Source organism: Larimichthys crocea, chromosome VII, assembly GCF_000972845.2.
Source record: "Larimichthys crocea isolate SSNF chromosome VII, L_crocea_2.0, whole genome shotgun sequence".
In the NCBI taxonomy this organism is placed as follows: Eukaryota; Metazoa; Chordata; class Actinopteri; family Sciaenidae; genus Larimichthys; species Larimichthys crocea.
Window position 1 is genome coordinate 16,184,143 of NC_040017.1, and position 16,159 is coordinate 16,200,301.

At 45.1% G+C, this 16,159-nt stretch overlaps 1 protein-coding gene across 1 annotated transcript in view; it reads left to right on the plus strand.

The window, feature by feature from the left end:
- Nucleotides 1-15,445, plus strand: part of sik2b (salt-inducible kinase 2b) — a 41,813-nt gene extending 26,368 nt beyond the window's left edge. Inside the window, exons 6-15 of the mRNA XM_027279929.1 lie at nucleotides 275-398; nucleotides 3,161-3,387; nucleotides 3,867-4,019; nucleotides 4,462-4,620; nucleotides 6,310-6,541; nucleotides 6,632-6,925; nucleotides 8,854-9,011; nucleotides 9,806-9,919; nucleotides 10,182-10,270; nucleotides 10,885-15,445. Of these exons, the coding sequence (XP_027135730.1) occupies nucleotides 275-398; nucleotides 3,161-3,387; nucleotides 3,867-4,019; nucleotides 4,462-4,620; nucleotides 6,310-6,541; nucleotides 6,632-6,925; nucleotides 8,854-9,011; nucleotides 9,806-9,919; nucleotides 10,182-10,270; nucleotides 10,885-11,527 (2,193 nt within the window). The 3' untranslated portion in view covers nucleotides 11,528-15,445. The remainder of the gene's footprint in view (nucleotides 1-274; nucleotides 399-3,160; nucleotides 3,388-3,866; nucleotides 4,020-4,461; nucleotides 4,621-6,309; nucleotides 6,542-6,631; nucleotides 6,926-8,853; nucleotides 9,012-9,805; nucleotides 9,920-10,181; nucleotides 10,271-10,884) is intronic.
- Nucleotides 15,446-16,159: the final 714 nt, after the last annotated feature.

Here is a 16,159-nt window from a genome sequence, read left to right on the forward strand (position 1 = left end):
TATGCAATTCATTTCTGAGAATTATTATATATATACAAAAATCTGGATGATTAAGTCAGCAACTTTTGTTCCTGTTATATGTTACTGGTTTCCCAACCACAGCCTTTAGCCAGCCTATCACACTCATTCATCATGTTTTTGCATGTTCCTGTGTCTGTGAACGCAATAATGAACCTTATTTACATCCAGACACCTGCCTTATTCATCTACAGCCCTGACCTTTTTCTGCTTGTGTGTGTGTGTGTGTGTGTGTGTGTGTGTGTCATGTTCACAGAGTATGGGGGTGGTTCTATATGTGCTGGTGTGTGGTGCGTTGCCCTTTGATGGGCCCACTCTGCCCGTACTTCGACAAAGAGTGCTAGAAGGAAGGTTTCGCATCCCCTACTTCATGACTGAAGGTAAGAAAAGACTCTCTGCTACGACTGAGGACAAAATAACAAAGGAGTCTATGCCTCCTCCCACCTCACATTTATGTAAATCTACACGCTTGCAGGACATCAGACAATATTGGACAATAGATCACACTTTCCAATCTGAGTCACCATACATGCATTAATATTCGTCAGAAGACTCTCCTGTGGTGGTGGTGGGGGGGGTCATTTCATTACATTAATTTGAAGGGGATACAGTAGGAGACGCTCTCTAATTGTCCTCTGTGCGTCAGTGTGTATGTGCAGGGGTGAGTCAGGTTGGCTAACTGTCTCAAAGCAGTCCTGCTGTTAGCGGCTGCACTAGCGAGCTGGCAGCAGATTAAGTCCAGAGCTGAAGCTGTTTATGTAACCTGGGGAAGAGCCAGTGACGCCTTCCAGCAGCTTGCCTGTCTGTCTCTCCGAGGGGACTCTTGCCTTGTCTGTTTGTATGTCTGTCTGACTCACGCTCTCTATCTATGTGAGACATCTTCCTGTCCGTCTGTGGCTCGGTCTGTTTCTCCCGTTTTGTTTCTCTGTATCCCATCTGCAAGTCTGTAGCACTTTCTCCACGGGGGGTGTGGTGAGAGAGTCGACCAGATTTTTTTTTTTTTCTTCTTTTCCCCTGTTCAAGACCTTGAAACAATTAAGACATAAGGGGAATGTAGGAGTGTAATGTCAGCGCTGTGGCCAAACTGACACTCAAACCCGCCTCCCCACCTCCAGTCCGGCCCCTGTTCCCCGAACAAGGGGAACAGAGTGTGCCGATTTCTTCATCCATCTCGTCTCCTCTCTTGTTTCTCTCACCGGCCAGCACTGTGGTACACAGCACAGCCTTGCACCGCAAGCTCTCACTAAAACATCTCAGCACTGCGAACGTTGTGGTCTGCTACCAACCTTACTGACTTAATAACAACAGTAGATGTTCTCTTGTGTCTCCCCTGCTGTTGCATGCTGCACAGGCCTGGTACTTAGTATGACGGAGTAGCCTAGAGTCATGTTATCCAGAACAACAAACAACTCAATCCCAAAGTTTGTGTTCTTTTATGTGCGCATGACGTCTGCAGCTCAAACTCCACGCAAATTGGTCGGGTCAAAGCATCTAGTGGTACTTTATTTATTAATCCATGAATAAATCCACGAACAATTGAAAAAAGAAAAGTACACTCTGCATGCAGCTTTGCCTCGTGAAGTTTAGCCGCTTGTGTTGCTGCACATGGCATTTTTTTTCTTCTTCTGTCTTGCTTTGCAGCAACACAGTGATGTTCGCAGTCATGCACGATAGTTGGTTACATTTTGTATATACTGATTATAGTCTAAGATCTTGTGTCTGATGGCAATGAATGAGTCATAAAGTCAGCCTCAGTATCTACTCCCCACTCTTCAACACTTCTTCTACACCAGTGTGCTGTTCTCCTTCATCCGGGGTACCTATTGTAACTCTACACCACTGGGACATTGCAAGTGCCAGGATGGTTCTGTGGTTAAGTCATTGCGGTGTAACGTACTGGCTAAGAACAGCGTGTCAATCAGTCAGCCAGAGAAGCCGATGATGTTAATGCAGTGTCGGCCTCTTTACATAGTCCAAGCTTCCCTGGTGGTTAGTACCTTTCAAACATGTGCTCAGCTTCAGCTGTTGCTATAAACACGTGCGTAGCAACGAGAAGAGCCTGAGGTAACTTCTGGGTCAGACAAATTGTAGTGTCTTGTATTTGAAGCAGGTTGTAACGTAGCAGCCACACAAGCTGCTTAGATGCCACAGCATGGCGTAAAAGTTCAGTAAATGGCACACTGGTTATGCACATAATGGGGAAAAAATTGTCTTGGCTGAACCGCCGGCCACGAGGTAGAAAAATGTGATGTAAGCAGACGATAGTAGATCAGCTGGGCAGCTGGGAAGAATGTGAAGCAGGGAGTTAATGTTGGCTGCCAAGGGTCTTTCTCCTATCTCCTCCTGAGAATATCTGTGAACATCAATAGAGCAAAAGAATAAGGTGACCTGAGGAAAGTTGCTAATGTGTCCAGAACTTCAATTTCTCTGACGTTTCATATTTAAGAAGTTTATTTGCTGTGCCTCGTGACAATATGATTGAAAACCTTGAAAAGTAAAGGTAGAGATGATTTATTTCAAATATATACTCCAGAGTCTATTCATTGAAATGACACTTGTTTTGCTTGAAGACCATATCAGACTCAGAATAGGTGTCTTAGTAGTTTTTTACATACATACAAGGAACTACAATAAACAGCAAGTAAGAAAAGTATAAATAAAGAGGTGATTGAGTACTGCAGTCCAAAAGCATAAATAGGAAAGTAGAAAATTGACAATAGCAGCAGGGTATATGGGTAAAGATGCCGTGTGGCGGGCTGGAATGCAGTGCAGGCAGTGGGGGTGCAAGCAGGCCAAAGTGGCACAGCCAGGGGAACTGTAATCCTGTTAAGAACCCAGCTGTGTCTGACGTCAAACTCATCTAGCCACTAACTAGAGGTGAGGAGCTCGCATTAGGAGGGTAGGAAAGTAGAAAAAGAGTGCAGACACGCTGTTCAGAAGTGACAGCAGAGGAAACTAAGAAAAGAAATGCAGCGGATTTTTAAGTCCTTAAGTGTTAATTCTGCCCCACTTCATCTGGGTTACTTTGATGGGGACTTAATTTGCTTCATTATAGCTTATAGAAGGAGGGTTCAGCATTATTGAGCACAAAAAAAATGTTTTTGGTTAATGAAATGCTATACATCTCACATCCTCCTTGCAGACTGTGAGCACCTGATCCGCAGGATGTTGGTCCTGGATCCATCCAAGCGTCTATCTGTGGCCCAGATCAAGGAGCACAAGTGGATGGCCCTGTATGTTCCCGTACAGAGGCCTGTTTTGTACCAACAGCCTCTGTCCACTGAGGGTGAGGCGGGCGTCGGAGAGTACAGCGAACAGGTCCTTCGCCTGATGCACAGCCTTGGTATCGACCAGCACAAGACTATAGAGGTGAGGAGTGAGCTGCAGGGTGGAGGTAGCTTTATTTATTCAACAGGGGTGTGATGGGGTGAGGTTTAAAGGTCAGAGCTTCAGTCTGTGACACTGGACAATGGAAATGCAGGAAACATGAGACTACTGAAAACTACTGAAACTATGTGCACCAGGTTAGTGCCTAGCAGAGCAAGTGAACAACATGCAAACAGACGCAAGTTGGATACAAATATGTAGTTCCTCTTTGTTGTGGCCATGGACAGACCCAAGCATGCAGGGGTTCGCTGTGCCTTAATCTAACCATTTCCCTATTTGAGGTTGTTGGCTGATACCTAAACAAGCCACTGGATGTTAGTCTCAAAATAAGTTCTAAGTTATTCTCCCCAATGAGAAATTGCAGCGTACAAGCAGATAAGTCACACATGGATCACAAAACAAACAACACAAGAACACTCAAATAACTAAAACTACAATTTATGTTGTGTGTCATCCTCCAGTCCCTGCAGAACAAAAGCTACAACCACTTTGCTGCTATCTACTACCTGCTGGTGGAGCGGCTGAAGGCCCACCGCTGCAGCTTCCCCGTCGAACAGCGGCTCGATGCCCGCCAGCGACGGCCAAGCACCATTGCCGAGCAGACTGTCGTCAAGGTAACCGCAGGGGGTTCTGAATAACCTGTACAGAGATTACCATCCACACCTCCCTGATCAAAGCGCCATTATTCACACCTGCACCCGGGAACAAACAACCGGACAGAGACGGCCCATTCATTTATTTATCCAGCCAGGTTCTGTCTTCACCTGCTCTCTCACAGTCTTTTCCGCCCAGCCTTGATCTTAATTTGTCTCCCTCGCGTCCATTATTCATTATTTCCTTTTCTTTGCAAACTGTCTCTTCTTAGCGACACTGCAATTTCTCTTTCATTTCCCTCACCATCTAGGATCTGGCTTTTGTGTCTCATTTTGGATTACAAAGTCAAATTTACAGCGGCTCAATTTTGTTGTAATTACATGATTGTTGAAGGATGAAGATTTTTTTTTTTTAATGTAATGTCAAAGACTCTTTCCTTCTCTGGTTTCTCCCTCACTGCAGTCGACCAGCGGTTCAGCCCAGGTGGGTTTGCTCCCACAAGGCGTTCGTATGCTGCGCTCACCCGCTGTGCCCCAAGCCTCCTCTGATGCTTTCACCTTCCCCCAGACTGCCTGTCCCCTGGAGCAGAATTTCATGGTGGAGGACGTCAACACGCCTAAAGTAGGTCCAGGACGGAAAAAAACGGTTATGGAAGTTGTAGTTATTACGGTTATCAGTTTGCACAAGTATGTCCTGAATAATGATCCTCATAAGCTTGACAGTGATTTGCTTTGATAAGCAGACCCACTCACTGTAAAGTGTGTGTGTGTGTGTGTGTGTGTGTGTGTGTGTGTGTGTGTGTGTGTGTGTGTGCGTTGTGCGTGGCGTGTGCGTGTGTGTTTGAGGTTTTGAGTGTTGGCTTCCTCCATCAACCTGCCAGAGTGCAGCTGACTTGTTCACTTATGTAAGAACTCAGCCAGCACTCACTTCAGACAGGACAGCTGCCTGTCCTGCACGGCTTTCACACACACACACACACACACACACACACACACACACACACACACACACACACACACACAGACACACACACACAGGTTCCAGTGACCTTTTCCTTCCAGCCTGTTCTTGAGCTGCCCGACTATTAGAGAACACAGACACCAGAGGTCTGAGCTGACGGACTCACACACACACACACACACACACACACACACACACACACACACTCGAACACAAACATGCCGTATCATTCTTCAAGATTTCTTTTCCATCCCCCTCTCCTGGATTCAATAAAGAGACGTGTGTGTGTGTGTGTGTGTGTGTGTGTGTGTGTGTGTGTGTGTGTGTGTGTGTGTGTGTGTGTGGTAAGCGGAGAGAGAGCTAGAGAGAGAGAGACAGAGTGCACGTTATCTGCGTGAATGGAGTCTGGTTATGTAAGCGGTCCTGCGATGATGTGACCTAATGCGAATCTGAGTGAACACACATGGACAGGAAGCTGCTCCAGCGATCTCACCGCTGTGACCCTCCTACCGACAGCCAACAGCTCATCTTTTCTTTTTTAGTTTTTGGCTCTCCTGTTCGTTTGCCTTTTCTTTTCCTTTCAACTTCTTCTCCCTCTCCTCTTACTCCCCCCACCATGACCCCCAACCTTTTCCATCGTCTATTTCTCAATGTTGTTTTCCCCTCTTGTGTGTGTGAGAGAGAGAGCGAGAAAGAGAGTTGAGTAACAGCATTCCTATCCCAGCACACTACAGAAAGCAGATGGGGAATTGGGCAAAGTTGATCTTTCTAGGCCAACACCAGGCTTTCCGGTTACTGCAGCCACTCATGCAGATGATCAGTGTGTCTGTGTGCGTGAATTATTGTCTGTCTGTGTCTGTGTATGTGTGTGTGTGTGTGTGTGTGTGTGTGTGTGTGTGTGTGTGAGAGTCGAACAGCACTTTCAGTCAAAACTGACTTCCTGGCCCCGCATTCCTTTATCCCCACCCTCCACCTCTAGGCCAATACACACACACACACACACACACACACACACACACACACACTACATGCCGTAACACACACCCACTCGCAGTATGAGACCAACTGTGGTTATTGGAGGGAAAACAGAGGGAGGAGAGTAACTAATGGAGCCCTTATTCTCACTATGGTGGTCGCCTTATTGTGTCCAAATGGTCGAAGGGAAAATGGATTGTGTGTGTGTGTGTGTGTGTGTGTGTGTGTGTGTGTGTGCACACTCTGTGTGTGTTTAAGATGCCACAATTTGCCACAACAATGTGTCCTGGATCCTGCTGTTTCCTTCCTGGCACACAAAATTTTTTGATGTATGGTTATCGTTCTCTCTTTCTGTTCATCTCTCCCCCCGTCTAGGTGAACGGCTGCCTGCTGGACCCCCTGCCTCCCCCCACTGTCCTCCGCAAGTCCTCCACCTCGTCGCCTAGCAACATGATGGAGACATCGATCGATGAGGGCATCGAGACAGAGGAGCCCGACACAGAGGATGATCCGCCACACCTGCTCTCGGCCTATCAGACAGCTCGGTTCGGCCAGAGGCGACACACCCTCTCTGAGGTGACCAACCAGCCGGGGCCTTCGAACCAAGGTATGATGTCATCTGTCACATGTAATGCCACAATAAAGCTGCTTTCTGAATCACTTCCTTTAAAATTAAATTAAAAAATTCGGCCCCCAGGTAAATTATTCACTCTAGGCCACAATCCCTCCATGGGCAGCGTGGACTCAGACATCGGCTACGACATGGGCTCCATGCACAGCGACCTCGGCCTGCTGGAGGATCCCCCCTCTCTCGGTGAGGTGGTACCAGCCAACAGCTCTGCCCCCGGCGTCCCCCCTACCCCTTTCATGAGCACACGACCGGCCAACCCAGCGATGGCCGCCCTCACTTCACAGCATAGGGAAGCGCACAACCGCTCCCCCATCAGCTTCAGAGAAGGACGCCGTGCCTCTGACACCTCCCTCACCCAAGGTCAGAACCACCGGTGTTCATTTGTCTTTTCTTTTCTCCTGACCGTTCATTCCTGTCTCAAATCACCCACTTCCCCGCGTGCACTCAGACTCCACTGACTTCATAATGGGTTAAGTATCTTTCTCGATAAACCCCGGCACACCATTTGAGGGTCGATGCACAAAGATGTTCTGTCATCTTGAGGGAAAGTTTCACTGCTGTGTGACTTTGCAAGAAATCAAATCCACTATAAAGGAGCGCTGCACCTTTATCACACATAAAAGTCTGTCCACGGGTATTGGGGAGCATATAAAATAGTTGTATGAAGCCTTTTTGACTCCAGATGGATGCCTGATGAATCTCCAGCTGAACTCTTGGTGGTCAAGTTGCATTGTGGGTCATGTAGATGGCAAGGTTTGATATGCTGGATCAATTTTTATGCTTTTTTTAACTGACTTAGATGTTATAGAAGTGCAATGCTGAGTAGGTGCAGCACTCGTTAGTCTGTCACAAGACATTTTGACATTGTAAATAAAATAAAACCCTTATCACACCACCTACACAGCTGAGTACAGCAAGGTCACACGTGCTCTGCTGTCCCGAGACATAGAAAAATCACTGTCTAAAGCGGAAGTAGGCAAGACAGATCGAGTGAAAATCTTTAAAATCACACATCAGTCACATACAAGTGTCATCTAAATGTCAGATCTGACACGTCTCCTTAATCTCAGTCACTACGAGCTGCAGAGAGCTTGATGTATAAAGTGTCACAGTGCATATGTCTCCGGCTGCAGCATCCACGCAGCACTAGAGCAGCAGTCAAGATGAAGAGCATTGATTCTCATGACACAGACGCAACACCCCTGCAGCAGCTGCTCCTTCACACCCTTCTACACACATAGACACGCACGCACATATGTGTACATATGTATATGCATACTGCCTGCTGGATAAAAATGCCTCATTCCCACTCTGTCATTTTCTTCCCCCTCCTTTTTTTTCACACTCTTTTTTTTTCCCGTCTCTTCCTCCTCTCTCATCCTCTCTAGTCCCTCTGACGACTACAACGCTGATGATTCACGTTATGAATCACAGACAGATATTTGAAGGTTTCAGCCCACATATCTCTCTCTCTCTCTTCCCCCTTCTCTCTCTCTCTCTCCGTCTCTATTTCACTCGCTCACCTTCTCCCTCTGTAACGCTCGTTCTCCGTCTTGCTTTTCTTTCTCTTTTTCAAAGTTTCAGTCTGCGGCAGGCAGGATTTGTCTCTGCTCCATATCAGAGAGAAAGAGGAACCAAAATATGAGAAGGAATATTAACCAACCTATACCACCGCTCCACTTTTTTTCCCCTTAACAGCAACATTATTCTGCGCTGCTGGTTGTAAATCACCTGTGCTTTAGCCAAATAGAAACTATAATTATAGCTTTAAATGTGTGTTACTTCCCCGGCTCTGCATTGACAACATGCACTGTGTACTCCCAGTTGGTATTTGCAGTTATTTATATATTTATTTTTTTTCTAATCCTCTTTGGAGAGTGTTGATGCGGTGGATTCTTTTGCGTCAGACTGCTGACTCTTGTTTTAAATAACTCCCACCATCACAGTGAGTCAGGTCCTGTCGTTCACAGCCACAGCTCGTCACCACTGGACGGGTCTTATCAGAGCCACTTGCTGTTGGGCACATACAGATACTGTCAAATGTTCACACACACACACACACACACACACACCCACAGTGGCTCATGACGCACATGCAGCCACATTGTCAGTAGGGGCGATTAAAAAGTGCTAACCAGTCAACCGGTTTGCTAACGTCAGTGAGGATTAAGCCTGACTCTGACAGGATGAGCCTCCGACATCCTGTTAGAAGAGGAGAAGTGATCCTATTGTCAGCTGCTGAGAATCAAAACCGACTGTGTATTGTTGTATTTGTTTTGCGCTCTCAGGTCTGGTTGCCTTTCGGCAGCACCTCCAGAACTTGGCGAGGACCAAAGGCATCCTGGAGCTGAACAAAGTCCAGATGCTGGTGGAACAGATGGGCTCTGGAGAAGGGGCCGCAATGGGCCCCATGGGACCACAGCACCACTTGCACAACCTCCTGGAGGTCAGTCATACAGAATAATCCAAAAACACACACATCCTTCATTCAAACCTTCATTCACATTCCCTTTACTATCCTCACCCCATGTTGACCAGAGAGAGAGAGAGAGAGAGGAAAAAAAAAACTAAGCACCCAAGCTGTTGTGTAACCCCAGGAGAGGCAGCCAACTGTGGCTTGTTTACTGTCTCCTGTCCCCCTGCGGCCTGGAGCCTGGAGCCTAGGCCAAAGTGAATGCGCCCATTGTTGAAGTCAGACTTAACCATAGTAGTGACTGGCACTCAACAGGCCCAAGCTGCAATCACACACAAAGACAAGCACACATATACACAAAATAATACACTGGCATAGACACACAAGCAAAAGGAACCATTCGAGGAGCGATCCAAAAGGTTTTCCTGTAAAGAAAAACACGCAAATGAATCGTAGAAGCAGACAAGATCTTCCTTTTGTCCATCTCTCATAATGCAATAACGCAGCTCTTTGTTGGTTATGATGCTCGGGCCCCATCATCCTTTTAATTTGCGTTCATTTCATTTAACTACTGTGTAATCCCTGTGGTACATGCCATTTAGAGAAAGGCATCTGGCTGATCAGTCACCACGCAGGCATTTGGGCAGGAGACAGCATGGGTAATCCAGTTAGACCTCACGATGAAGCACCCAGACCCTGACACAGCTTCATTAGCCGACAGAGGAGGGGGATCTGGGATACGTGTGTGTGTGTGTGTGCACGTGCATACGCATACGAGTACACGTGCGTAAACGTCCATTGTTCTCCTTTATCTTGTTTAATTGAAGGGCGAGGCATCCAAGCAGCAGGAGGGCCTAGCTTTATACCAAGGTGGGCCGCATCCGCCTCTCCTGTCCCGCAGACAGAGCTTGGAGACACAATACCTCACTCATAGACTACAGGTACAGTCTAACACTGACTACACTCACTCATTACGATTGCATGCAATGATCAACTGATTTATGTTTATGATGTAGATGACAGGCCAAATCTAGATCTAGATACAAAAGTCTCGGTTGCGCAACATTCAGCAATATCATTTCGAAATTTTAAAGATGAGCTCTGCCAATGACGCAACGATGGTGAAGCCGTTTATAGCTTGTTACCATAGTGATTATCCTGAACAACAGTCATCAATCGCAATCTCTCTCCTCTGCCCAAAAGGCCAACGTCTTGGCTAACAGTCCTGCTAGCTGCCAACTTTTCTGCAAGGAGACTCCTCGAAGTTTAGAGCAACAGCTGCAGGAACACAGGTAAAGCACGCTGTAAACGTCTGCTCGTTTTCTGGTATATTTTTTAGTGGTTTTTTTTCTTGTGTCCATATAAACAGTTGTGACCTTTCACTGCTGGAAGATTGTATTTAAAGCACAAAAAAAGCATTTGCAATGAGTTGGTCAGAGCGACAATTACTGAGCCCGGTAATCAGGCTGAAGTGCCATTTTGTTTCACGTCACTGATTCACATTGACATTATGTTCCTGTTAGCTGATTTCCTGTCAGAAGAGGTGTTATTTTCTTTTGTAGCGAGTCTGCGTCCATCTCATCCCAAGCTTGTCACCAATTTTCTGCTGCTAATTTTCACCGATGTCGATAGTTAGCAACCTAGCAATGTAGGATGTATGTGACTTTTTCAGATGCTGAACAAAATGGTGATGTGGGCAGTGTTTAAATGTTCTGGGACAAAGCTAATAATTACTACCAGAATGTGGAAATACCATGTTTGAATTCAGTGTTTGATTCCCCCGAATCCATTCCAATTTTCCCCACCAGTGCTTCTACATAAATTTTGCAAGCTTTTCGTTGTCACTTGTGTTAAATCAAAGTGTCGTCTTGATCTAAGTGGGCTCTCCTGCTCTCTCTCTCCACAGGCTGCACCAGAAGAGGATGTACTTGCAGCAGTCACAGGGCGTGGGGCTGCAGGCTTACTTTAACCAGATGCAGATAGCTGAAGGATCCTACCCTACAGGCAGCCCTGCTCTGGATCCAGCTGCATCTCAAAGTTCCCCTCAGGGCCCCACCATGTCAGCTGCCCACCAGCCTCTGCTCCAGCAGCAGGGTAGTCCTCAGGACTCGCCTCCCTTCAGCCACCCCCATAGCTTGAGCCCCTTAATGGAACCAGGCGAAGGCCTGGTGTATGATCCCTACATGAGCCACCACCACTACACCCAACACCTTCCCCCTGGATCTCACCTCCACCACCAGCTCCAACATCCCCAGCCTCATGAAGCTTCTGCCAGCGGCCTGGGCTTCAGCTACCCTCTAGGCTGTGAGCAGCAGGTCCTGGGGCATTCCACTGAGGCTCTTCTCCCAGAGCAGTATGAGTTCCCCCTGGACCCCGCCTTGCTGCCCCCACCTGCTCCAGGAGAGGCTGAAGCTGGAGCTGTGGCTGGGGTTTTGGCTGGTCCGGGGCAGTCAGACAGCCTGGGCCTGCCCGAGCTGCAGAGCTCCCTCCTGGACAGTGAAATGATGGAGACCGTGGACTCCCAGCATGGCTTCGTACTGGTCAACTAAAGCTAGCTTGAGGGGGTTAATAGAAAGCAGTATTAAGCAATGAGAACCCACACAGCACTAAGAGCAGAGAGAATGGAGATGTAAGTGGAGGCAACAAGCGTAGCAACAGGGAAGGAGAAGTGTTAATTTTTGTACGACTAATACAAACTTCATTTCTTAGTTGTGACGAACCTCAGACGACCTTTCTACCAAAATCTTCCCTTAGCCTACCTCCCTTTCTCCCTCTCCTCTTCTGTTCTCGTTCTCATCCGCTCTGTGAGGCAGGGTCAGGTCCGATATGTCGCACAATGTGAGCTTCGCCGTGACCGAATCGGCGAAGCTGCTGTTGTCACGGACGATGTGCCGCCTGTGAGGACTGCGCCGTGCAGCCCGCGGTGATGCTGCACATCCCGGAGGCTGCAGAATTTCACTTAGAAATGGTTTGGAAGTGAAATCATTTAGGACTGACTGACAGGCAACCAAAAGGACAATGGCTGACAGTGCTTTATGTATTTAAAATAGGACACCATTGACAACAATAGACTGGTTCTTAAAACACTTTTGTGCATTTCTTTTATTTTTTTTTAAATTTCAGTAGATAAATAAACAACTGAACAAGAGAAAATGGCCCTCATTTATCACGGTACCATGGATATTACCACAAATTCAAGTGTCAACGGTGTTTTGTTGTCCGCTTTATCGAAACAATTTGACACACTAATTCATTAGCGCATAGGTTTGAACACTAATCTCTACAGTATTCCTATGAAAAACAACAGGTAACCTTTGTTTGACATTTGCCTAAACAAATACCCCAAACGTGGGAAGTGAGTCACCAGGTGGGTGAGTAATGCACCATTTGTCGAGCTACATTTATGCTTTTAACAGCACTAAACTCTCTTCAAGCTATATTTTTAGTTGATGGACTAAAAAAACCAATAATAACTCTGTAGCTGCAGGCTTTTGTGTAAGCTATGTGACATTAATAATCTCTGTTAATACAGTTGTTTTTGTTTTTTTGTAACTTGTAACTACTGATCCTGATTTATTTCTTACACTACTGAACTGCTTATTCCACCTTTCCATCCGATTGCGCACACTCGCCGGGCTCCGTTATGCTCGTTAAGATGAGGATAATTCCCAGTTTCGACAGTTGAATTGTGGGTCATGCGTTCGCCTGATAAATGAGGGCTGATGTAATTAACGTGTGTTTGGTTGAGAAGTAGCCGTGTTAGACAGTCGATATTATTCTATTTTTGTGGCAATACTGAAGCAATATTAATCCTTTAGTGTTTGAAGGGATTATGAATGGAAGCCTCACCTGTACAGCCAACTCTGATTGGTTCCTGGGAACCTCTTGAGTCGTCAGCAGTGACATCACTTGAGCTCATGATGTAACCAGGAGATAATCTCTCACTCATTCGCCCTGGAAAGTGCAGGGACAAGCCTGGAGACAGAGGTGTGTGTGTGTGTGTGTGTGTGTGTGTGTGTGAGTGAGTGAGTGAGATTGTTTGTTTGCACAACTCATACTTCAAATTTTGTCAAATCACTTGTCGTCATTACTGAAAAAAGACAAACACTGTATTGACGTCTCCATTCAAAATAACACAAACTGTGCGTTTCCCCTCAGTGCACAGTTGTAGCTTTTAGATGAATTCTGGTTTACATCTTCAGTGCTCCTGTCATGCCTCTGTGTTGTTTTATTGATGAATCATGTTTCTAATAATGAAATGACCCCTTAAAGACTCCCTGCATTCGATTTCACAAAAGAATGTTTCCTCTCTGACGTTGACGGCTGCTGTGAGATGAAGACCAGCAGAACGTCGGTCACCTGACACTGGATTTTTGACTATAGGCTCACCACCGCTCTTTGACTGACAGCAAGCCAGCAACAAGACGAGAGATCTTTTTTTTTTTATTATTATTTTTCTTACAGCACTTCGACTGTGTTTAATCTACTTGAAGCACACAGATGTATCTTCTCTGACAGACGATGATGAGTTAAAAAAAATCTTTTAATTGGAATAAGAGGACGGTGAACGTCAAAGGGTTGAGACGAGATTATTAGACTTATTGTTATTATTATTATCTGCCAGACTGTGTGACCTTCACTGTTCGTGGGTTAAACTGTAGGAGTGTTTGTAGTCAGATTAGCCTTCACACAAGACAGTAACTTACTCTCAGTCTATAGACTTTGACTGAGCAGATATATCTCAAGAGTTCACGATCAGGCTCTAAAGAACAGAGGTGGTTTGACTATGGAGTCTTTTATAGTTGCAGTTAACAGTCTTAAACGTTGGCTAGAAAATGTGGACCAACTGTGGTTGCAGTCCTGTGCGAGGCTGGAAGGAAAAATCCACCCCAAAATACTTTTCACACTGTTTCGCAACAGATTAAGGCTGCGGCTAATGATCGAGTTATCTGCTGATTATTTTCATCATTAATCACTTAGTTTAATCTATAAATGTCACACAATGGTGACAAATGCCTGTCACAAGAGTTCAGTTAAATAAAAAAATGGGCATATTTCTATCACTTTTACCACATCTGCTTTAAAAAAACAGACTTTAGCAATGCAGTTTTCTCCTGGACCTCTTTTTGTTCTTCAGTTTACTTTTTTTTTCCTGAGTACAAGTGATCAATATGACATCGCGTTGAGATATTTCTGGCATCCATAGTACGTCACCATTTAGTTTTGACATTTAACAGAGATACTCAACAGTGGCCTCATTGGCCAGAGCACACTGCAGCCACAAGACATGTTGCAAAACAGGTCTTGTGGTTTCATTAATAGTTCCACCCTAAAATTTACAAACTAGTCGGGTTAGCTGGCTACGTTTATGTGGTCAATACACCCACAAATTTATTGACAGAAATAAGGTCACACCCAGTTTGTGGGTCGTGATGAAAATGTCCGAACATAAAACAATAACTCTATACAGAACATTAAATTGTCGTTGCACCGCAGTGCAACAGTACTGAAGGGTGGATTTCGCCTTTTTTTTTTTTAAGCAAATATTTTGATGATTGTTTTCTTTAATTATGTCAATAGTCAGGCTACAGCTACAGGATGATCTGTGGTAGCTGAATACTGGAGCACTTTGACAACAAGGGGAAGACGAGATGTAGCGAGAGAGAGGAGGAGGTGATTGTGGCGGAGGTGGTGGAAAAGGTTTGTATTGCTCTGCCGTTTCCTGGCAGATGAAACGAACCGTAATCTGTAGGAAACACCTTTCTCCTCTCTCTCTTCCCCCCCACCACCAATAATGGACACAAAACAAAATCTTCTTTCAAAGAAAGACCAGACACAGTAACACTTTATCTGATTGTTGATTTTTAATCCAAGAAAGAGCAACACTTTCTTTTGTACAAATTAGAGGTGTAGTGAATCTTCAGTGTACGCTCAAGTCGCACCGAGGTGAATTTTTGTGTTGAACGTGAAAAGTGTTCAGTGTGCCTTTTTACTTTTTTCAATCTGAGTTAAGTTTCTGGTTGGACCCTTTTATCATTTATTTGATTACCTTTCTTTCTTTTCTGTTTTTTTTTCTTTTCTTCTCTTCCAGAAGTGAGTAGAGCCAGGTTTTACAAAGGTACAAAACCAAAGTCCCTCAGAAGTTTCCCTGTACGACCCACCGTGTGGAGTTTTGGAGCTTCTTTATCAGCTTCTCTACCGTGCTTTTTTTTTTTTTTTTTCTTTGTTGGTCGATCAGTGTATGCCATTTAAAAGTATTATAGCAATATTTCTCTAGTTGAAGACTTAAAAGTCATGAAGATTCTAGTGGACGTGTTTCAGAGTATCATAATTTCACCTCCTGCTGATAAAAGACATCAATCTATCAATAGAAATCAAGTTTTATATTTACCTTCATTGATGTTGACCACACATAAGCTAACTTGCTGTTGAGATTAAAAAAAGGTTTATTGAACATAAAAAAAAAACGCAGTGAGTGTTTTTCTTTTGTGTGTCGCTGAGTCACATGACGTCAGTGTGTTGTGACAATACTTTAATATTTATTTACTGTTTGTGTTGATCCTGGTTATTGAAACACAACTGCAGAGCTCACACTTAAGCATTTTCTACCACACACACACACACACACACACACTTCTAACTTCTCCACATAATCCAATTGTCCACTAACTACTAACTGCAGCCGTCTGATAGCACCCCGGAGTTGCACTGTGTAGGTGTGGGTTAATGACCTGGAAAAATGAATCACACCATATAAACTGTTGAGTCATAGCTGAACCTGAAATCATTTCGACCCAGAGGCGGTCAGTCCAGCAGGAGCCACAGGGCTACTTCTTTTGCATCATTTAAATAATATTTATATTCTCTAATACTAGAATTAAAGTAGCAATAAAACATTTGTTGATAGTTAATACCGTTCTGGTCATAAAGGTGTTAATACTTTCAGATGAAGTCTTAGGTAAAGTTATACAGAGAGGGATGTGTCCTTCACTCATGACAAAAGAAGAAGTAGCAGGATGTTAAGGCAGTCCGAGGAAGAGGAAGTACTTAAAAGATCTTAAGTTTACCTGTCAGTGAATGACAGCGTACCTGGACAGAATTACCCCGAAGCCAAAAACTCTACCCATCTGCTCTGACTAACGTGTGGAGACACTTTCAAGTGCTCTTTGGCATAGGTTTGG